Consider the following 22,826-nt stretch of genomic DNA (forward strand, 5'->3'; position numbering starts at 1 on the left):
CTTCAATAACAGGCAAGTTGACTAACAACAACATTCACTGGAAACAAGCACAAGGAGAAATGTCCCAGAACTTCCCCTGTCCTTAGACCCTCCCTCTGCAGGAAAAAAAAAAAACACTATCGCAGTGGGAAAAAGAGAAATGTTGAGGAGAACCACAGCTGGTTTAAGTTGGACTAGAACAGTTATTTGGTGATGTTGGTTTCCATGAACTAATAAACGTAGTGAGTGAAGCAGAGCTCCACTGTCATGGACCAGCAGGCTGCAGATTTGTTCAGATGTGCTTCCATTTGCAGATAAGACTTGTTTCCACTGGCACGGTTCACTTGGGACCATCTTGACACGGGTCAGTTGGGGAGAGGGAGTGTTTCCATGACAATGGGGCCAGGCGGCTTTGGGCGTGACACAGGTCTGTAAGACACACCCAGTGGTGTAAATAACACAAACTCACACATGCAAATGTCCCAGAGCACACAGATGATCCTCACGTGGACTCACACACTGGGTACAGCACTTTATACCAAAGACGACACTGTGACTTGTACATGATCTTTGTTTTGATAAATAACTCTTTTACACGGCGGTTACCCGGACAGAGGTGGAGGATTGTGGAGAACTTTAAGATGACTTGTTTGGCTGCACCTTTACGCACAGGTGCTCCACAATGGACTCGTACCAGCTTGACTAAGCCTCATCTCTTCAAATCTCACAAGCTCAGCAGGGCCGGGCCTGGTTAGTACTTGGATGGGAGACACTGGGAATTCTAGGTGCCACACGGGGGCGCCAGTGGCAAAAACTGTTGTTGTGTCCTTAGGCAAGGCACTTCGCCCACATTGCCTACTATGAAAGCGGTGAGTGCGTGAGTGATGGTGGTGGTCGGAGGGGCCAATGGTGCAGACTGGCAGTCCCACTTCCATCTGCCTGCCCCAGGGCAGCTGTGGTGGTAGTAGAAGTTTACCACCACCGAGTGTGGAGTGAATGAATAATGATCTGTAAAGTGTGTTTGAGAGTTCAGAAAAGCACGATACAAAACTGATGCATTGTTTTTATTATATGTTATATTATTTATTATTACATCTTTTTCTGCGGGCCCAAGGAAGACGAGGATGTTGCAGAGTTTGGTTCATATTATGTGTTTGGCCTCAGCTCTAGCCACACACTACAGACTGTGACTGAATGTGAATTTATTACTGCACACTTCACCTTTGAGACACTGAAGGCTCTGCACTGCAGACTTGATGTGTATATGATGTGTGGATATAAGTTTTAGGTGGATATAAGTTTCACACACTGCACTTTGTTTGGACACAAGCGGGACTATGTTAAATGTGAGTTTGTGCTATTTATGTGTGCAGTCGTGACGAGTGAACACCTGCTCTGTTATTAATAGCAGGTACGAGGTTGGTACTGTTTTGGTTAGTACAGAGTTACTGCCCCTCCAGATTTAAACTCTATAGCCTCGTTTCCTTAGGGCTGGTCCTCCAGAGTCCACTCAGGACTGAGGGAAAGAGGAGGCTCTAGTAATTATGTGTCTGTTAATATGACACATGATTCATTTTGCCTCTGAGTGGGATATAGTTAATGGACTCAGTGTGTCCATCATTTCAATGTGTATCAATACACTATTGTTCTATTATTATTGTCTTTTTTTTGTTTTTTTTTATCTTGTTTCTATTCACTGCACTGCCTCACCTTAACTGGAGTCAGGCATGTTTGAATCTGCTGATAATGAGGGTATAAAATCCAAACCATGTTAACTGCATGGTTTGGATTTTATACAATTCTTTTTTCACTACTTTGTTTTAAATACATCACAGATTAAGTAAGAAATGTGTTTGTTAGAGCTGTTTGTGTCCAGTGCAGGCTCATGAAGAAACCAGACTTTGGTTATCAAGCACAGTGAGCAGGTTAAAACAAATATTTGATGTACATTTTTATGAGATATAACTTATAATCAGGCAGGAAATAAGAAGGAAAAAAGACGTTCTGGTTCTATCATTCAGCAGCAGAATAGAGGCATAAGGACCAGTGACCAGTACTTGATATTTCCTCTGGATCCAGGACACTTAGATTGAGAGTGCTTTAGGCACACAAAGTTTAACAGCAAAATAAATAAATAAATAAAAACGTTTAGTTCCACTTTCAGCAGGAACAGGTCATAAGGTCCAATGATTTGCTCGATGTGGTCTGGTAACAGAGGGGAGCTTCTGATGTCACCTCAACCAACAATTTTCGTTTTCTTAGAAAATAGCAAACCACTGAGCGAGACTCAGACTCAAGACTACGTTTGAGCAATTGAGTGGGCGGCGGCCATCATTTGCATCCTGTCAAAGATTTCAGTCTAAAGTCTGGGGCACATATGAACATCAGTTTAATGGTATTTCAACACCATGACACCTACACAGACACTTTTCTACCTGGCAGGCCTGCTCTACAGAACAATGGGTAAGTGACTTTTTTTTTTTTTTTACATTCTAGTGTCATGTAAATTAATTCAAAAATATGTCTTATTACAATTTCAGATGGAACAGCAGAATCACCTCATCCAAAAGGTCTTTATATATCAGTGAACACTGGGGGCAACCTAACCCTGGAGTGTCCACATAATAGTCAAGTCTTTAAATACTACTGGTTCAAGCAAGGTCTAGGGGAAATACCGCGACTTGTTTCTGTTATATATCGCGGCGCTTATGATCGAGTTTTGGAAGATGAAATAAAGAACGACCCACGCTTTAAACTGACCATTGGTGAAAACAAAAACAACGTTGTTATCTCAAATGTCCAACTTTCAGATTCGGGGACCTACTTCTGTACAATGAGTTATTCAATGATTTTTAAGTTTGTGCAGAGTATTACTGTCTTTGTCAAGGACCCACAGTTAAATGTGAACACAGCAGTCAGTCAGTCTCCACAAGAGGAAGTAGAACTAGGAGATTCTGTGTATCTAAACTGCAACGTCCAGACTGAGGGCTGTTCAGGACAATACAAAGTTCACTGGTTCAAACAGCATGAAGAGTCTGCAGCAGGAGTCCTGTACAGTCATGGAAGCAGCAGTGATCAATGTGAGAGCAACAGTCCAACAAAGTCCTGTGTGTACAGCCTCCCCATACACAATGTGAGCTCAGCGCAGACTGGGACCTACTACTGCGCTGTGGCCGCCTGTGGACAAGTCCTGTTTGGGAACGGGACCAGGGTGTATATTTTGAAGGTATGATACTACACAAGATGTATTTGTTTAATTTTCCCCCAAAATTCAAATATTCAAAGAAATATACTGTCATGTCCACAGTGAAAATATACTTTAAACTATGCATTTTTTATTTTTTTTTAACTTACTTGCTTCCCTTATAAATAAATTAGTACAGTGCCCTATACTAAAAATGACATGGACCATAAAGAGCATGCACTGATTATTTAAAATTCTAATGGCTTGTAGGAGGAAACTGTTGCAAAACCTTGTAAAATGCATGTTTATATCTAAATTTTAAAAATGTTTTTGACTAATTTAGATACATGAAATATTAGACATATTTGAAATGTCAAATATTCTGGCGACGTATCTAGTGGGTAAGAAAAAGTCAAGACATACCATTTGAATTGAGTAACAACTAAATCTGATTGTTCATCATTTCAAATAAGATAATAAGATCATTTTATATGAGCAAACACCCAGGAAAGAATATACATACATGCAACAAAGCAACAACAAAGTGCCTATTAGTGTTACTTGCCATAACTCTATTGTTTTTACTTTTAAAATTAAAGGTGCAGGATGTAATCAGTGGGGGACTAGCATCTGTTATTCTTCATGGAGATGTTACTTCTTTTCATGGATCATCCACAGTATGGCATTAAACATACTTAAGGTGTCTTTCATTTATTCAGTTAGATGTCATGTTGTTGTTAATACCTTGAAGTGCGTGCCTTCTTACTGTGCTTGGCCTGGTGGTGTGACCTGCTTGTCTCTAAGATACATCAGTTTAATGCCATACTTTGGAATATCGCATGCAAAGAAACAAAATCTCCATGGAGGCAAGCAATTGACCGATCCTTTAACAGAAAAGTTACATAGTGTAGCTTTAAATAAAAAAAATAAAAATAAATAAATAAAAAAATGCAAATATATTTTTTGTGTGTTTTTGAAAGCTGCTCCTGTCCACCTGTACATCCTGAGTGTAGCACTGATGTTCACCTCCAGTCTGCTCATCGGAATGACTTACTACGTGTGCTTAAAAAACAGCTCAGGTAAAAAACAATAATAGAGCGAGCTTATGAATGAAATTATTTCAAATGAATCATAACAGTGTAAATTTGTGTTTTCTTTGGCACGATCAGGGCGGCATTCAACTTCTTCAGCAAAGGCAAAGGTGTGTCTTATATATCTAAATCCCTTTGAATATTGATAATTGTGGTGTTTATGTATTACTGTGGTTTAAATTCATTTATTTTCATGTACCAGGGTTTTCCAAAACTTGTCCAGTACATGGCAGCCGAGCAGGTGACAGAAGACGGTAGAAGATTGACTGACGGCACATGGACGGAATGCATCTACTTCAGTGTGGAAATGGGGTTTAAATAATTTCAGTTCATTATTTTAAGTTTTTAAGATCTTTTAAGAACTAAATGTTGTCATCTTTGCACTGTAAATAAAATAAAAAATAAAATGAATTACTCTGTATTTGTTTACATGGACATTTTTGATGTATCAGACTGCATTTGCTTTCTTAAAATTTGAATAAATATTATACATGTATACATACATTTTTATTTCTCTTATATGTATATATTTGTACATTTTACTGGTACATCAGTCAGCCACATAGGTAATCATTACATTTTATTACATAAGCTGTCATAAGGCTGTCTCTGTCACCTTATACAACTAAATAAAGTGGCTGTAAAATTATGCAAATATAGTCAAAATTAGAAATACTACTAATACTACATAAAGATGTTTTTTGTTAATTTACTGACATTGAAAAGTTTCCTATAGGCTGTGTTTAAGGACAAGACAAGGCTGCCCTCTAACCCCTTTACTGTTTAATATTGCTATAAACCACTGAGGCGCCAAAGCGATATTAAGTTACTAATACAAAAAAAAAAAAAAAAAAGACACGTTGGCAACATGATCACAGTTAAAAAGGCTTTATTGTTGCTTTGGAAACAGCCTCTGACCTACTCTACTCGAACATACTCAAGTGTTTGAAACTTCAGGTCTTGGAACATCTGTGGTTACGATCAGGAAGTCATACTCTTCAGTTCTGTGAACATTTACCACCAGTCTGAGACGTACATGCGACGATACCTCGGTACACTAAAAATAAAACAACCTACACTCGTCACTCGTAGCTTATGTGGTTCTTTTGAAAGTTCAGCTACAGCTTCTGTTTGCTCACAAAAGCAGTAATATGAAAGTCAGGAGAGTTCTATCATATGATTGTACTTGGATCATGTTGAGTAACTACGTTTTACATACAAGATATCTGAATCTTTAAAATCTTTTTACACAACATTATTTTCAACTTTTTAAACTTTAACTTAAAGTCATATTTCATTTTATATATGTTACATTTAAAATAATTTAAAAAGGAGTGTGATCAAGAGTCTGCATGAACCACAAACATGCACAACAAAAGACACAATTTCAAGTTTTGTGTGTTTGTTTTTGATTAGAAAACACCAAGATCACATGGTTATACATTCAAAAGTCTGTTGAGCATAATCCAGGACACTGAAGAAACACTTTTGTATAGTTGATTAGATTAAGTATAATGTACAATACAGAAGTATTGATATATCAAAACTGAATTAGTGCAAATGTGGGTATCAATCCTTCTATGCAAATATAAGTGCTAATTTGCATATGTGAATTGTAAACTGTAATTTGAGACGTGTGTCTTCATAGTTTTGTATCATCATAATCAGCAGCATTTTGGACTGATCCAGTCTCTTCATGTGTCCAATCTCTTCTATTTGTCCTTTAGAGCCTATCTGAAGCTCTTTTGTACATGTAATGATTTAAATTCCTTCACCCTTAAGATTACAAAATAACACTCCCAAAATACTTGGTATAATATTGATACCAAAATGGTGGAATCACCCAAATTTAACACACAGAACAAAATGATACATGTTGTTCATTGTAAACACAATGTTGATCTGAAATAGACTTAGACAAAGTTCACTGATCCACAAGGGAAATTATTTCAATGATTTAATAATAGAAAGTGATCCTCAGACTTCCTGTTCAAACCTGCTGAAAGGATCCTCTGCTGCTGACTCCGCCCCTTTTGACTGCCCTTTCATAGTAGCAAGTCAAAGGTTTTCATTTAGTGTTTTATTATACGTTATGTTATTGTACAAGAATTTACATTACTTGTGGGGCTGTGCAATTAAACATTCATTTCAGTTTCAGTCGTTTGTAATGTCTAATGGTCAGCGATTGGGTCTTTTTAATGAAGACAGTTAAAGCCTCTGTCAGGTAAACTAAGCCTGTGAGTCCAGACTTTGGCTGAAAAAATATGACTTTCTTGTGTTAAATGGGTATAACAGAGTCTGTATTGTAAGTTCAGGAAGTAATATTGAAGACCATTTTATTTTATTAAGCCAAAAATTTGAAAATTCATATTGTCCAGCCTTAATAAGTTGTGCTCACAGATATATTTTCTTGGTTTAAAGTGAAATAACTAATAAGCTAAGTAAATATATGCTGAAAACATTTTCCTCTAGTCTACAAATGGAAAAACACTTGACTTGCTAACCTCATTGTACAGTGTCTCTTTTGATCCGCCAATCACACGCGAGCTCGACTATGAAAAGAAGAGACTCTATCAATATGTTTCACTTCAGCACAAAATGAGGAAGATGGCACCTTCACAATCTGTTTTCGTCCAGTGTCTGCTGTTGGTTTCTGTGGGTGAGTCATAGCCTAAAGACAATTCTGATGGCTTAAACAGTCAGATTCTGTGAAGTTTGTCCTCATTTATAATCTTATTTCTAATGTGTTTTTGTTTTTTTTTTTTTTTCAGTTCAGATGAATGGTCTACATGAGGAGGGTACTTTCCTCTCAGCATCTTTTGGAGAGAACATTACATTACGTTGTGCTTCACCTGCCAATGCCAAGGTCGGAGCTAAACTTTACTGGTACAGGCAAAAATTGGGCATGAAACCAGAGCTCATCTCTTCATACTTTAAATATGACCAAAAGAGTGAATTTTATGGAGAATTTCTCAGCAACAATCGTTTGAAGCTGGATTATGACAATAAAAAAAATGACTTACATATCAAGAATGTAAACATCTCTGATTCTGCTGTTTATCACTGTGTGGGATGTTATTTACATCAAAGTGAGTTCCTGGAAAGTGTCACTGTGATTGTGAAGAGTTTGAGCCCAACAGTTAAAGTCCATCAGTCTCCACATGAGGAAACAGAAGCAGGACATTCTGTGGTTCTAAACTGTAGTGTCCAGACTGAGAGGTGTGAAGGACAGCACAGGGTTCACTGGTTCAAACAGTCTGAAGAGTCTGCAGCAGGAGTCCTGTACAGTCATGGAGGAGGTCGTGTGGGTGATGGGTGCAAGAACAATGGAACAAGTCCAACCAACTCCTGTGTGTACAGCCTCCCCATACACAATGTGAACTCAGAGCAGACTGGGACCTACTACTGCGCTGTGGCCGCCTGTGGACAAGTCCTGTTTGGGAACGGGACCAGGATCACAGTAAAATGTGAGTTTTTATTTTATTATTGAGCTTTTGGCTCTTGCATCCAAATACTACACAGAAAAATATGGTTCAAAGTTCAAACACTCAAAAAGGATCTTCACGTAGGGGTCAGTCCATATGAAATTAGCTGCCCTCCCCTATGAGCCATCTCAGATTTGGCTGAAAAAAAAAAAAAAAATCTAAAATGACCAAATGAAAGAATCTAAAATTTTAGCTCAGTCCTTTCAGTTATTCCTGAGTTATGGCCCTTTGAAATTTTTTTTTTTTTTTTTTGGGGGGGGGGCTCCTAAAATCTCACATTTCGTTGCTGCTCAATTTTTATTTTTATTTTTTTTCAATTTTTGAGGATATATTTGAATATTTGAGAGAATGACCATTTTTGACTGCAATCTCACACTTTTCTGAGCTTTCGTGTGGATGGTGTAGAGCCGGGGTGCCCAATACGTCGATCCTGATCTACCAGTCGATCACCAAGGTCGTGTGGGTAGATCGCCGTGTCTTAATACTCTTCTCTGACTTGATCGAATTTGGACTCGGTCTTGTCTCTCACTCGAGGTCTGACACTCAACAAGTGCGATCATATTTCATTACGGCCGCTGCTGTTGGTAATAAACTTGTAGCGGGTGCAGGAGCGTGTGGGGCGTCTCAGTGCAGCCTGTGCCCCTCATTTGAAACCCGCGGAGACTCTACGGCGCATCACAAACACACACGCTCCCTATGCACGGCTCGTCTGCGACAGCGTGTGCCCTCGTGTACCAGGGCAGGTTCAACTTCCTAAACATCCTACCTGTCCATCTGCCTCACGTCAGCACGCCGCCCCTCGCCTTTTCACGCTCTCGCTCCTTCCTGCGTACAGCGAACACAAGCCCCTCCCACAGTGCGGCTGATTAGAAGAGCAAGACCAAACGTGAAGCAAAAACGAGTCTAAATTTGTGTTCCAGTGTTGGCACAAAGCAGGTCTACAGCATAGAGCGGATCTACAGAACAGACCTACTGCCACATTTGGCTGAAGTTTGCCTAATAAAAATGCACAAATGCATCTGTGTTTGTCACGATGTGAGTTTGGTTTGGTAAATGTGCAGAGGCTGGTAAATATCACTGCAAAACCAGAAAAGAATGTAACTCCAGTTTGGAACTTTAAAAAACAGGTTTAAAAATCTTACCTACTTCCTTCACTTTTTTCACAGTTTTGTGTAAAGTGCCAGAGGAAGTTCTTTTAAAGAAGGGGTTCTCAAACTGTAGGTGAGGGTCCAAAAAAGGGGCACAGAGTGTTTCAGTGCAGTTTGCTTGGCTTTGTATTAGGTAGATCTTTATGACTTGGTCATTTTGTAAGTAGCTCACAGGCTGAAAAAGTGTGAGCACCCCTGGTGCAGAGCCCCAAATATGGTCACAGAACAAACTTTTTGGCTCCTCCTTTGGACCCTCAGTCCCCCATGTGGGCACAGATGTTGATAACATTTGGACCAGAGAAACTTTGGCATATTCTGATTAGTTTAAAGTAATAAAAACATCTACTATTAACTTCCTTCATTTCAAATGGAATTTTTGAAAATGAGCTCTCTTATCTTTGGTGGAGCTTAGGGACTTTTCCACCTGCAGAAAGGTTCAATTACCTTTAATAGACTTAAACACTAACTGCTTGTTATAAGAGAAGACAGTTGGAGATTATTTGTGGTACATTGTTTGTGATGGTTTTGGTGGCACAGTAAAACGCTCGGCTGCAAGCACCAGTCTTCAGACAAACTGACAACAATCAAATATTGACCACACTCCAGGTGTTTGAATGAACTTCACAAAACATAAAGGATGTAAAGTTTTTCTTTAAAGCTCTAAATACATTACAAACCATGAACTTACTTCCAAACTAGAAGAGTGCTACAGCAAGACAAAGACTGTGAATGGTACTAGATCACACCACAGTTTCATTCTGGTGTCAAATGATAAATTAGAAATGAGGAGAATATCTCAAGATCATTTATGTTCTGAAGTGTCAGTTTCTGAAATACAAAATGAGATTGTGTCAGATTTCTCTCTGTACCAGCAGGTCAGTACATGCATGTATTTATGACATCAGGTGGTTCATTGGGAATATTTCAGAGTGTTTAGATGAACATGATGATGTCTGTGTGAGATTCATGAACGGAGATGACAGAACCCTCATCTGTTCTCCTGAACATCGACAAAACCATGTTGAGTCCCATTTCAGCACAGAATCTGTTGTATTAAGGAAGTCCAGAGAAGAAGAGCACAAAATTATTGCCTTGACACTGCAGGTTATGACAGGATCCAAACATGACTTCTGAAGTTCATTAGTCGTGAGGAACACTTAGTGTGCAAGATACAAATACACATGATCTACCTGTAGGAGGCAAAGGGACCAGAATGGGCAGATTTTTCCAGTATGTTGGTATTTTTTGCTGAAATTGTTTTCCACACTGAATTTGAAAATGTAATTTCTGGCAGTTGAGCAAATAACAGATCAGATGACTGTATTTTGGTAACTTTTGTGTCAGTATCATATTTTTTCTTGTTAATGTTACTGCCTTCTTGTAATATTTTTTGTGCAAAAATAATACACATATGGTGGAACTGAAAGTCATGGTCACAGAATCAGAGATTTTGTGATTTAACAGGCAATGAGTATTCCAATTCCTATCTTAACTTTTGTTGCTTTACTTAGACACCATGAAAAGCTGTGAGATAACAAAAAAATTGAAAATTACCTAAGCTCCACCAAAAATGACCCATGAAAGTTCATTTTCAAAAATTCCGTTTGAAATGAAGGAAGTTAATAGTAGATGTTTTTATTACTTTAAACTAATCAGAATATGCCAAAGTTTCTCTGGTAAAAATTTTTTATCAACATCTAACTGTGCCACATGGAGAATCGAAGGTCTAAAGAAGGGGCCAAAAAGATCAGATTTGGTCTGTGACCATATTTGGGACTCTACACCATCCACATGAAAGCTCAGAAAAGTGTGAGATTGTTGTCAGAAATGGTCATTCTGTCAAATATTCAGGTTCAACAGTTAGTTTGTAAATATCTGTTTGGAGTAAATAGGTCTTTGACCTCAAATATTGAAAAAAAAAAAAAATAAAATTGAGCAGCAACAAAATGTGAGATTTTGATAAAGATACACAATATTTGACAACAGATTCAGAATCTATGACCAAGAATCTACAATAATACAAATTGTAATACAAATTCAGCTTCCTAGCTCTATTTTTTATGAAGTTCTGGTCTCTCAAACCTGATTATAAATTAAGGCTTTCGAAAAAGTGAGCATGGCCCCAAAATTTCAAAGGGTCATAACTCAGGAACGACTGAAGGGACAGAGCTAAAATTTGAGATTCTTTCATTTGATCATTTTAGAAATGTTTTGAATTTTTTTTCAACTAAATCTGAGATGATTCATAGGAGAGATTTCTTGAAAACGGCTGATTTCGTATGGACTGACCCATAGACTTTCGATTTGGAGTCAACTGCTACATCAATCTTGATTTGTATTAATTTATTATTCTGAATGGCAAGTGCAAGGGTCTTAAACAAATCAATGCATTTCATTGATACAAGTCATCCTGCTTGTGAACATGAACACTGATTAAAAAGTCATTCTAATGACATTATAGTAGTAGTATTTGTTTATTTCTGACATGTGTCTCCAACATACAGTGTAATGTAACAGTCATAATCTGTCAAAATGAGTCAAAAAATGGAATCTGTCAATCATTCAAATCTGTTCTGGTTTCACAGATGGAGAACAGACTATAGTTATTTACCTCTTGAGTGGAGCTTTGGCAGTCTCCTCAGTCCTGGTGATGCTTCTGGTTTTCTCACTGTGCAGAGTCAAAAAGAAATACAACATTCTGTCCACAGGTAACAGTCTGTGACCCAGATGTTTTTAAAGATCTATGTATAACTGTGTGGTATACACAGTAACTTTGACAAAATAAGAACAAAACAAAAATATTTCCTGGTGCAATATAAAATCTACAACTTTCTACTTTCTGCTGTGAATTTCAAAATGTTATGGTTACTCTTAAATTGTGTCATTCCATGTGAATTCAACACATTGACCATCATGGATTTGTTTAAAATTGCACTTACAATACCCAAGTAGGGATGTACGATAGCATCATTTTAAAAACATTTTACTTTGTTTGTCAGTTTGTGATGTTGACATTATTTCGTTGTTCGATCTCACTTAACTGATCTGTACATTTTACACATTTACAGAACTCAAATATCAGTCCAGAATACTGGCTACGACCAATGGAGAGGTGAGTTACAATTTATTTATTTTTTAAAATTCACATAATTTACAGACCATCTAAAAAAACTTCAATATCATGAAAAAGTTACATATTGTTTTTCATTAATTTCAGAACATCAACCCCATATATTATATCGACACATGAAACTTTCAAGACTTTATTTCTTGAAAGTTTGATTATTATTGCTTACAGATCATGAAAACCACTGGAATAAAAATCTGCACCTTCATAACACTTGTCAACAGGAGGACGCATGAAGTACTGTAAAATGTCCTGTAGATACTGTAGCTGCGTTTATTCTGGACTTCAGTAAACAATGGACCAACACCAGCAGATGAACTTGGCAGCCCAAATCACCACTGACTGTGGAAACTTCACACTGCACTTCAAGCAACATGGACTCAATACCTCCCCACCCTTCCTGCAGACTCTGGGACCTTCATTTCCAAATGATATGTAAAATTTACTTTAATCTGAAAAGAGAACTTTGGACCACTGAGCAACAGTCTAGTTCTATTTCTCCACAGTCCAGGTGTGACTGTTCTGACATGGTCTCATGTACTGACTCCAGCCTCTGTCCACTCCTCATGAAGCTCCTCCAAATTCTTGAGTGGATTTTGCTTGTGAATCATCTCATGGCTGCGATCATCCGTTTGCTGGTGCACTTTTTCCTACCACACTTTTTTCTTCCCCTCAAGTTTCTCTGAATCTGCTTGGATACAACACTCTGTAACAACCAGCTTCTTTAGCAATGACCTTTTGTGGCTTTCTCCTTTTGGAGGATGTCAGTGAGTGTCTTCTGGACACTGGTCCAGTCAGGAGCTTTCCCCATGGTTGTGTAGCCCTCTAACCCAGACTGAGACCATTTAAATCAAGGGGGTCAAACTCATTTTGGTCCAGGGGCCGAATCCAACCTACTTTGATCCCAAAGGGGCCGGATCAGAAAACTCATGTCATATAAACCCCAAAAATAACAATAAGTTCAAATATTTGTGCAGAGAAACACAAATCTATTACAGAAATCTTTTTTAATTGATGAACTCTTTCTTTTACAAAATATTATAATATTATGAACAACCTGAAACTTTAAGAAAAATACCATTTCAACACAATGTTTTAATATGAACTTGGATGTAAATAGGAATAAGTCAGTTTTTCTTGTAAAATCCTGCACTCGGCTCCACTTTTCTCATGTTGGACATTTTTCTGATGAGGGTGTCACGGTCAACAGTCAAAACGATCGTCCTTTAAGAGCGTTTGGAAAGAGACAAGTCTTCATTTGTGCTGCTCTGGTGGGAGGGGCCACGTACAGAGACACTGGAGACACTCCTATGCTCAGCACCGCAGAAAATTACCAATATTTTAATAGAAAATATAATTAAAATATTTTAGTAGAAAATCAGCCGAGGACCAGATTAAAGGTCTTGGAGGTCTGATTTAAAGGCTCAGGAAACCTATGCAGGTGTTTTCAGTACATTAGTTGTTTAGAGTGTGACAACAACCAATATTCAGCATTTTTACAATAATTTTCTGAATTTAGGGTTTTCATTATCAATAAGCCATAATCATTTGCAAGCTTCACTCTATGAATTTATATAAAATATGGGTGTGACTTTCTGAAATGAGTGACAAAAATTATTGAACATTTTCATATATTCTAAGTGTTTTGTCTTGTACATTGTGAATAGACACTAGACTACATTTTTCTTTATTTTTCTCAGGAGCAGGACGTGCACTCCCTCCATTACGCTGCTTTGAGCGTCCAGCCTCCATCCAGAAGACAGAGAGTCACCGCTCACACTGACTGTGTGTACTCCGGTGTTCACCCACATGACTGAACCATGGACACAGCCCTGATGCTAGATGTGCTTTTTTGCGATTTGCTGATTCCCTTAAAGAAGAGATATTATTCAAAATCAACTTTTTGGACCATTTGAGTGGTTTATATGCAGTGTTGGGAAGTTTACTTTTAAAATGTATTCCCCTACAAATTACAGATTACATACCCCAAAATGTAGCTTGTAACATAATCCATTAAATTGCTTAAAGTGAGCAACGTAATCTGAATACTTTGGATTACTTGATTTGCTGTAGAGAAGCAAAGATGAGGAAATCTTCACATAAGATGTTTTGTTTGATAAAAGAAAATAAAAAGCCCAGACTTTCCTTAACCAGATTAAAAATATTATTGATAGAAGATGAGGAGACACAGTCCGCACAGCAGGATTTAATCCTTTTAAAACCTGTTTTAGACCTGGTTTTAATCGTGGTTTAGTCCTGGTTTAGACTTGGTTTAGACCTAGTTTAGACCTGGATTTAGAGTCTGGCAATGAGTGGAATTACCAAGAAAAAAAAAAAAAGGGGGATATCGCCCAAAATGTGAAAACAGGAAAATACTGCCATGTAATCTATTTATTTCAACCAAGTAACTGTAATCCAATTACCAATAATTGAAACAGTAACTGTAACTGAATACAGTTACTCATAATTTGTACTCTGACTCCGGTACATGTAATCCGTTACTCCCCAACACTGTTTATATGTGATCCGTGTATGAGTAATCTAGAGATCTGTCCCGCACACTATTAGCACCTTCACTGCAGTGTGACGATTCTGTACAGCGCTCAGACCCAAGCCTATATCAGCCTTTCTCCAACCCAGCCATTTTTCATGAAGCAGGATACAAAGCAAATCCACTACAACTTCACAAACCTGATGTGATGTGCAGTAGTTTAGTTATTAGAATGCAAGGGGAGTGGGGACTACAAGAGAAACTGAAAGAAAGTACACATGTTAATATGCTGTTTTCAGGGAATGTCGCATTTTCAAATTAATATAATGTCACATCAGCTACGTTCAGACTGCAGGGCTTAATGCTCAATTCCGTTTTTTTTGTGAAATCCGATGTTTTTGGGAGGTCGTTCACATTTCCAATTAAATGTGACCTGTATGTGACTCCAGTGTGAACATGAAACGGTCCAAAAGTGTCCCGCATGTGCACTGGAGACACGATGACGTCAACCGCAGTGAGCGTGCTCTGTGTTTACAGAAGTTGTCCAAACATGGACGCAGCATTGAGCACCTGGAGATTTTAAAGTTTCTTTCGTATCGGAGCCAGAACATGAACAACTTACTTGTTTTAAGGAGGAGATTGAGAAGGAGAAGGACGAGGTTTTTTGGTCGTGGTGTTTTGTGGGGCAGCGGCAGCGACGTCCGTTGACAGGAACATGTGGATGTGGAGACGGAGCCAAGAGTGGTGAGTGGTGATGTGCTTCACTTCAGTGACACGGAGTTCGGTAACAATTTTCGCCGACTTCAGCGCAGAATAGTGATGTTTGTGTCTTGTTGATAACGTGTAGGTCGGATTCATGCGCTTTGGCCGTTCAGACTGAAGTCACATGTCACAAGATCGGATATGTATCAGTTTTAGGAGCACATATCCAAGTGGCATTTTAAAAAATCGGATCTGTCATTAAAAGATCAGATACAGGTCACATAGGGGCCAAAAAATCGATTTGGGTCACTTCAGGCTGCAGTCTGAACGCAGCCATGGTGATCAAAATATGTTATGTGTTAACAAGTAGAAGATTGGAAGTACTGTTGAGAGAACTGCTGAGAATCTGCATCTGACAACTGACAAACAAGACATCAGTCAAATAAGAGGTCAATTATCGAGGCCTTATTCTGGACTCCTATTTATTATTTGAAAGTCAAGTTAAAAATGTTAGAAGAAGAAAAAAAATCTAAATTGTATAGCTTTAAAGTAGCCTCACTTGGACTGACTCTTAAGCTCTATGTTCAGTCCACATCTGTAGTGAAAACCAGAGCCACATGTGTCTCCTGCCAATCTCCTGACTGAACTAAAAAGCCAAACAAACTATGAAAAATTCTCTGTGGAGATTAAAAAAATGGTTGTGGAATAAACAAACCTGCAGCATTGATAACAACTGTGCAATATCACACAGTGTGAAATGTGCAGCACTGATGTTTAGTGTTTTTGTATGTGGATACAGGCTCATGTAATAGTGAAATGTAGAAATTAGGGGTGTCAAATTATTGCATTAATTGCGATAAATTAATTACAGTCATATTTAGCGCGTTATGTTTTTTAATTGTGTTAATGTAATTTTTAATCTCTAACTTTACTGTTTCTGTATGCGAGTTGCCTTATTATAAAATCTGTTTTTATGTGTTGTTGGGACAATAACACATCGCTCCCGCAAAGAACTGTAATTTTCATTCCCGTTCTCACCGCATCTGCGATAAACCTGCACACGTCTGATCTCTGAAAACATCACGACACAGAGCAGACTCACCTTCAGCATCAACATCCCTCTGTCACAGAAAGAACACTCATATTCCACTGAGTCGAGTCCTTTAGTCTGACAGAAAGTGAACTGCATCAGCGCACAAGAGCGTTTTTTTTTTTTTTTTTTCTCTGCTTAGTTTATACAAATGAGTCATGCAGTTTTAAGTTTTGTTTCTGTGAGACTTGTACAAAGCTGCATTAAACACATTCTAATGTCAAACAGGCTGATGTGGCTCTAGAGTGGTGATGGTTTATATGTTGTAAAGTTGAGTTTATTTTTGCAGATTAGTAATAGTAATAATAACGATGATACTGTGAAATGTAAGTGACTGCATCTGTTAAAGTTTGTTAAACAATGAATGACTTTATAAAGTCACTTTTTTTGTTCTCTATCAGTTTTTTGATCTGCCACAATAATGTAATAATGATTTTAAATAAAAATACCTCAAGTTGAATGTTTTGTCAGCAATTTTTAGGTGAGATTAAAAAGAGATTTATTAGATTAATTAATTAACCCACTGACGCCGGATGCTGTGCAGCGCAGCGCTGAGTCTCCTCCCGGTGTTCCAGATTGTCTGGCGATCAGCGTAATTGGTAAAGGCGGGGCCACATCTGGAAGCATGGGGGGTGTGTCCTCCTCTCGCTTCCATTCACTCCCATAGAGAGACGCAAAACTGCCGGAGTTGTACTGTCGCATTAAACCTTCTTTATCGTGGCATATTATTTCCTCATTGAAAAATAATCCAAATGCATCCCGAACATGTTTCCATCAAGACCTGGTTTGAAGTAACAAACGTTGCTCTTTACTGCAGCGCATGAACGCGCTCAACCACTTGATCTGGTCTCTGTTCCAGACACTTCTATAACAGGTGCTATATCGCTATGTCGTGTAACAAATAAACACGGTCAAACACAAAAATGCTGACAGTGACAATGACAGTGAAGACACGGACAACATTTTTGTGTTTGACCATGTTTATTTGTTACACGACATAGCGATATGGCACCTGTTATAGAAGCGTCTGGAACAGAGACCAGATCAAGTGGTTGAGCGCGTTCATGCGCTGCAGTAAAGAACAACGTTTGTTACCTCAAAACCAGGTCTTGATAGCCAGACAATCCACAACACCGGGAGGAGACTCAGCGCTGCGCTGCGCAGCATCCGGCGTCAGTGGGTTAATCTCTCAATTTTTTTAATCGCTTGACAGTACTAGTAGAAATGGTATGTTAATATGTATTTTATAGGAGGAAACTCATGATTTTTTAAATATCTAATGCTTTGCTTAGTGAATGGGTGATATTGTGTGAGTGTGTGTGTGTCAGAGAATGAACAGTGGCAAGGCAAGGCAAGTTTATTTGTATAGCACAATTTGTACACAAAGTAATTCAAAGTGCATTACACAGTAGGAAATACATTAAAATCATAATAAAAACAAATCAAAACATAAATAATCATGAAGATTAAAATAAAAAAGAGAGACATAAATTGGAGAGAAGAGTGCAGAATGAAAACCTTTCAGTTATTTGCACAGTTAAACAGAAATGTTTTGAGTCTGGATTTAAACAGCGTCACAGAAGAGTCTGTCTCACATGTTCAGACTGTTCCAGGTTTTAGCTGCATGAACCTGAAACTCTGACTCCCCTTGTTTAGTTCGTGACTCTGGGCACCAGCAGGAGGTCGGTCCCTGAGGCTCCTCAGAGTGTGAGATGGTTCATATGACACTAACATGTCACAGATGGACTTTGGTGCTCGGCCATGGAGAGACTTGTACACAAGCAGAGCTGCTTTAAAGTCTATTCTCTGAGCCACAGGAGCCAGTGCAGAGACCAGAGCACAGGACTTATGTGCTCGTACTTCCTAGTTCGAGTCAGGACCCGAGCTGCAGTGTTCTGGATGTTCTGGATGTTCTGGATGTTCTGGATGTTCTGCAGCGTCTCACAGCTCGTTTGGAGAGACCAGTGAGCAGAACATTACAGTATCTAACCTACTGGAGACAAACGCATGGATAAGTTTCTTCAAGTCTGATTTAGACAGTAAACCTTTGATTTTTGCTATGTTTTTTAGATGGTAAAAGGCTGCAGATGTTATAGTTCAAGTCTGAGTCCTTTATTACCCCGAGATTTCTTGCCTGATTTGAAGGTTTTAGAGAGAGAGACTGGAGGTGACTGCTGACACTGTCCCTTTGTTTCTGTGGACCAAACACTATGACTTAAGTCTTGTCAGAGTTTAGCTGGAGAAAGTTGTTTTGCATCCACACACTGATCTGTTGGATGCAGTGACAGTGCAGTGTGTATCGCTCTTGTTGTTGACTGAACGTAACAGATTGTATAAGTGATTTCTGTCAGATGGAAACGAGCCTTTTTAGCTCAGATCTGGTGTTGAATGTCTTTCTGCTATTTTATGAGCTTAATGTCTCTGTAAATTGTTCCTTCAAATAAAGACTAACCTAAACTAGAGCACAATGTTTTACTTTCACTTTAGTAATATTATTTTGAAGGAACTGTACTCTTTTGGCTTCTCTACACACTTCTGCGTAGCAAACAGGTCGATGTCAATAGACCAAAACCACATGTGCCCACGCCTCTTTCCACTTACCAAGCAAAGGAGGGCTGGACACTAAACTGAAGAGATCATGTACTTTTCTGTCATTTTTAACCAAGACACAATGGCACCTTCTCAGATTCTAACTTGCATTCTGTATGTTTTCATGCACACTGTAGGTGAGTTTTATTTTGAATTATTAATGGAGGTGGGGAGAGTAAGACAAAAATTGAGCTGAAGTTAGAGTCACGTTACTTCAAAATAATGTTAATTGAAGTACAGAGTAGTAGTCCAAGTAAGAGTAAAAAGTATTTAGTAAAACTACTACTCAAGTAATAGTCAGTGTTGGGAAAGTTATTTTTAAAATGTATTCCCCTACAGATTACAGATTACATACCCCAAAATGTAGTTTGTAATGTAATCCATTAAAATATTTAAAGTGAGTAATGTAATCTGAATACTTTGGATTACTTGATATTGTCATGCTTTTTAAAACAACATGAATGTAACAACCACATCCTGAAAATTCTTGTTTGTTCTCTTCAAATTGTCTGTTGAGCCAAAGTCTCCATGAATAAACAACTGTTTACTGTAGAGAAGCAAAGACTAGGAAATCTTAACATAAGATGTTTTGTTTTGTCTGTTAAAAGAAAATAAAAAGCCCAGTCTTTACTTAACCATATTAAAAATATTATTGATAGAGAAATTATTTTTATATAAAATCACTGCTGCCTTAAATTATGTCCACTCTACTGTTAGTGTCATATTGTTTAGACCTGGTTTAGACCTGGTTTAGACCTGAGCTGTTTAGTGCTGATTTAGTCCTGGTTTTAGACCTGGTTTTAGTCTTAGTTTTAGTCCTAGTTTAGTCCTAGTTTTAGTCTGGCCTTAGTCCTGCTTTTAGACCTGGTTTAGTCCTGGTTTTAGTCCTGGTTTAGCCCAAAATGTGAAAACAGGAAAATACCGCCCTGAAATCCATTTATTTCAACAAAGTAACTGTAATCCAATTACCACTCACTGAAACAGTAACTGTAACCGAATACAGTTACTCATAATTTGTACTCTGATTATGTAATCCCGGTACATGTAATCTGTTACTCCCCAACACTGGTAATAGTACTTTAGAGAGTAACTCTCAGGACGTAACATGTAATTTATGATTTGAAGATAATGTAATTGGAACGCACAAAATATAGTATTTTCAAAGGATAGACAAAAAATCATATATGAAGGAGTGAGGCAAGAAACACAAATGTTCAGATCATTTAATATTGTCAACATGAAGTCACTTCTAAATAACTAACCAACAATGTCTTTAAAAAATTACTCAAGTAAATGTAACTGAGTACTTACCCACCTCTGATTATTAATAATGCCACCAGTAAACATCTGTGATTTAACATTGTGTACTGTATTTTCAGCGCACACACAGGCACACTTCCTCTCAGCGCCGGTCGGTGATGAGGTGGTTTTAACCTGCTCCTCTTTACATCACGTCAGGTCTGGTGCAAGACTTTACTGGTTCAAATACAGCATAGGTATGGAACCGACGGTCATAACTGTTTTAAATAAATACAACCAGAAAGGTGAATTTTATGGACAGTTTCAAAATGATCGTTTTACACTTCATGAAACCGACTTACACATTTCTGATGTCCAAATGTCAGATTCAGCCATTTACCACTGCATCATTCGATTAGGATATGAACTAAAATTCGTGGAAAGTATCGCTCTGATCGTCAGAGATTTGAATTCTGAACTTCGGATTCATCAGAGCGCATCTGAGATAATCGAACCGGGACAATCTGTGAGTTTAAAATGTAACGTTCAGGCTGAGAGCTGCGGTGGTGGACACAGGGTTCACTGGTTCAAACAGTCTGAAGAGTCTGCAGCAGGAGTCCTGTACAGCCACGGAGGAACTAACACGGGTGATGGGTGCAAGAACGATGGAAAAAGTCCAACAAACATCTGTGTGTACAACCTCCCCATACACAATGTGAGCGCAGAGCAGACTGGGACCTACTACTGCGCTGTGGCCGCCTGTGGACAAGTCCTGTTTGGGAACGGGACCAGGGTTTCTATTGACGGTACGACAATATACGTAGATACATTTGTTCCATTTACCACCAAAATGCATCTTCACATCAAAATTTTGAGTTGTATTTTTGGCTTCTTTAGATATATTCAATTAATAGACAGATTTTAATTATCAAGATATTTCTGCCTAGATTCCATTTGATCCTTTCTTCAAAATATCTGTAATATAATGCTTATTTGGACACGTAAAAAATAATTTGAATTACTTCAAAACTAAATCTACTGCTGGATCATTTCAAATAAGAACATATCATTTTACATGCAACTCAGAAGAAAATATACATGCATGATTTTGTAAAGCAACTTTGAATGTCTAATGGGAGTGTTTTAAAAAAAAATCTAGCGTCTTCTTCTGGGGCCCTGAAAGCTGCGCCCGTCCATGTGTACGTCCTGAGTGGAGCCTTGATGTTCACCTCCAGTCTGCTCATCGCAATGACTTTGTACTTGTGCTTAAAAAACAGCTCAGGTAAAAAAAATAAAAATAAATAATAATAATGTATTTATTTATATTAAAATGAATAATAATAGTGTAACTTTTTTTGGCAGGATCAGGAGAAAATTCAGCCTCTTCAGCAAAGTCAAAGGTGTGTCCTGTTTATTTAAATCTGTTTGAACATTGATAATTGGGTGTTTATATATTACCATGGTTTAAATGTATTTATTTTCATGTACCAGGGTTTTCCGAAACTTGTCCAGTACATGGCAGCTGAGCAGAGGGCAGAAGAAAGTAGAAGACTGACTGACGGCACATGGACTGAATGCATCTACTACAGCATGGACATGGGCTTTAAATGAATTGAGTTTTTTATTAATATTATTTTATGAGTTAATTTTTTTTTTTTTTATGATAGATTTTTAAAAATAGTTTCAAGCTAAGTATTTTTGTCATGTTAAAGCTGTATAAATAAAATGACTCTTTATTTGTCCAGCCTTTATTTTTGATCCTAAGGAGATTTTTTATACATTGTTTGGTATTTAACTACAGCATTCAGCCACATAAGATACTCATTAAATCTGGTTAAATTAGCTGATACAAAGCTGTCTGACCTTGTACACACACACATACACATGTACACACACACACACATGCACACACACACACACACACACACACATGCACACGCACACACACACACACACACACACACACACGCACACGCACACACACACACACATGCACACGCACACACACACACCATGCACACACACATGTATCCTATTGTATAATGTTGTGATTTCTCTAATTATTTTTGCTTGTCTTTTTACACGGGTTACTATTTATGTTGAAAAGTGTATTTAAATAAAGTTTTGCATTATGTTCAATCACCTACCTACAAAGTGGCCTTACTGGAAATATTTTTTTTATTTTATTTTTTTATGTACTGAACAACAGACAAGTGAACTTCCTGCCAACAGACTGTGGTTATGGACAAGACATGGCTGCCCTTTGTCCCCTGTACTGTTTAATCCTGCTATAAACACACTGAGGTGCCAAAGTAATATTAAGTTCTTAATACAAGTTGCAGAAATGTTAACCACATGATCACAGTTACAAAGGCGTCATTGTTGCTTTGGAAACAGCCTCTAACATCCTCTAACATACTCATGTTTGAAGCTTCAGGTCTTTGAACATTTGTGGTTACGATCAGGAAGACACAGTCTTTACAAACATTCAGCACCAGTTTGAGAAGTACATGTAAAGATACCTCAGTGTGCTGGAAATACAACACACAATCCTACACTCTTAGATTCTGTGGTTCTCTCGCTTCAGCCACAGCTCCTGTTTGCTCCTTCACAAAAGCAGCAATATGAAAGTCAATCTGTCATGTGATTGTCCTTGAATATAAGACATCTGAATCTGAAACATCTAATATATTCAACTTTG

The 22,826-nt window shown here is 38.0% G+C and overlaps 3 protein-coding genes and 1 long non-coding RNA gene across 5 annotated transcripts; all 4 read left to right on the forward strand.

The window, feature by feature from the left end:
- Positions 1–2,350: 2,350 nt before the first annotated feature.
- LOC129407182 (uncharacterized) lies at positions 2,351–3,211 on the forward strand. Its single transcript, XM_055156219.1, has 2 exons — positions 2,351–2,442; positions 2,520–3,211. The coding sequence occupies exons 1-2, from the start codon at positions 2,388–2,390 to the stop codon at positions 3,209–3,211; spliced, it is 747 nt and encodes a 248-aa protein (XP_055012194.1). The 5' UTR covers positions 2,351–2,387.
- A 687-nt stretch (positions 3,212–3,898) lies between these two features.
- On the forward strand, positions 3,899–4,705 carry LOC110168906 (uncharacterized). Its single transcript, XR_008632604.1, has 3 exons — positions 3,899–4,242; positions 4,333–4,364; positions 4,457–4,705. It is a non-coding gene; the product is annotated as an uncharacterized LOC110168906 (long non-coding RNA).
- Positions 4,706–6,856: 2,151 nt separating this feature from the next.
- On the forward strand, positions 6,857–14,296 carry LOC110168905 (uncharacterized). Its single transcript, XM_055156621.1, has 5 exons — positions 6,857–6,913; positions 7,026–7,721; positions 11,473–11,595; positions 11,956–11,999; positions 13,715–14,296. Exons 1-5 carry the CDS (start codon positions 6,862–6,864, stop codon positions 13,829–13,831), a joined length of 1,032 nt encoding a protein of 343 aa, XP_055012596.1. The 5' UTR covers positions 6,857–6,861; the 3' UTR covers positions 13,832–14,296.
- A 4,650-nt stretch (positions 14,297–18,946) lies between these two features.
- Positions 18,947–22,128, forward strand: LOC110168904 (uncharacterized). Of its 2 annotated transcripts, XM_055156624.1 has the most exons (6): positions 18,947–19,023; positions 20,266–20,430; positions 20,512–20,931; positions 21,285–21,407; positions 21,488–21,525; positions 21,617–22,128. In XM_055156624.1, the coding sequence occupies exons 1-6, from the start codon at positions 18,969–18,971 to the stop codon at positions 21,734–21,736; spliced, it is 921 nt and encodes a 306-aa protein (XP_055012599.1). In that variant the 5' UTR covers positions 18,947–18,968; the 3' UTR covers positions 21,737–22,128. The 2 variants fall into 2 exon arrangements, with proteins under 2 accessions (XP_055012599.1, XP_020790054.2); XM_020934395.2 differs by having other exon boundaries at positions 20,266–20,931.
- Positions 22,129–22,826: the final 698 nt, after the last annotated feature.

The sequence above is a fragment of the Boleophthalmus pectinirostris genome, unplaced genomic scaffold (genome assembly GCF_026225935.1).
Source record: "Boleophthalmus pectinirostris isolate CB_2022bp ecotype Guang Dong unplaced genomic scaffold, ASM2622593v1 HiC_scaffold_20, whole genome shotgun sequence".
Lineage (NCBI taxonomy): Eukaryota > Metazoa > Chordata > Actinopteri > Gobiiformes > Gobiidae > Boleophthalmus > Boleophthalmus pectinirostris.

Bases quoted from the DNA above. Each gene is read 5' to 3' on its own strand.
- LOC129407182 (XM_055156219.1), top strand. From the start codon at position 2,388: ATGACACCTACACAGACACTTTTCTACCTGGCAGGCCTGCTCTACAGA. The intron at 2,443-2,519 runs GTAAGTGACTTT...TTACAATTTCAG, and splicing joins CCTGCTCTACAGAACAATGG to ATGGAACAGCAGAATCACCT.
- LOC110168905 (XM_055156621.1), top strand. From the start codon at position 6,862: ATGGCACCTTCACAATCTGTTTTCGTCCAGTGTCTGCTGTTGGTTTCT. The intron at 6,914-7,025 runs GTGAGTCATAGC...TTTTTTTTTCAG, and splicing joins TCTGCTGTTGGTTTCTGTGG to TTCAGATGAATGGTCTACAT. The intron at 12,000-13,714 runs GTGAGTTACAAT...TATTTTTCTCAG, and splicing joins TGGCTACGACCAATGGAGAG to GAGCAGGACGTGCACTCCCT.
- LOC110168904 (XM_020934395.2), top strand. From the start codon at position 18,969: ATGGCACCTTCTCAGATTCTAACTTGCATTCTGTATGTTTTCATGCAC. The intron at 21,408-21,487 runs GTAAAAAAAATA...TTTTTTTGGCAG, and splicing joins GTGCTTAAAAAACAGCTCAG to GATCAGGAGAAAATTCAGCC. The intron at 21,526-21,616 runs GTGTGTCCTGTT...TTCATGTACCAG, and splicing joins CCTCTTCAGCAAAGTCAAAG to GGTTTTCCGAAACTTGTCCA.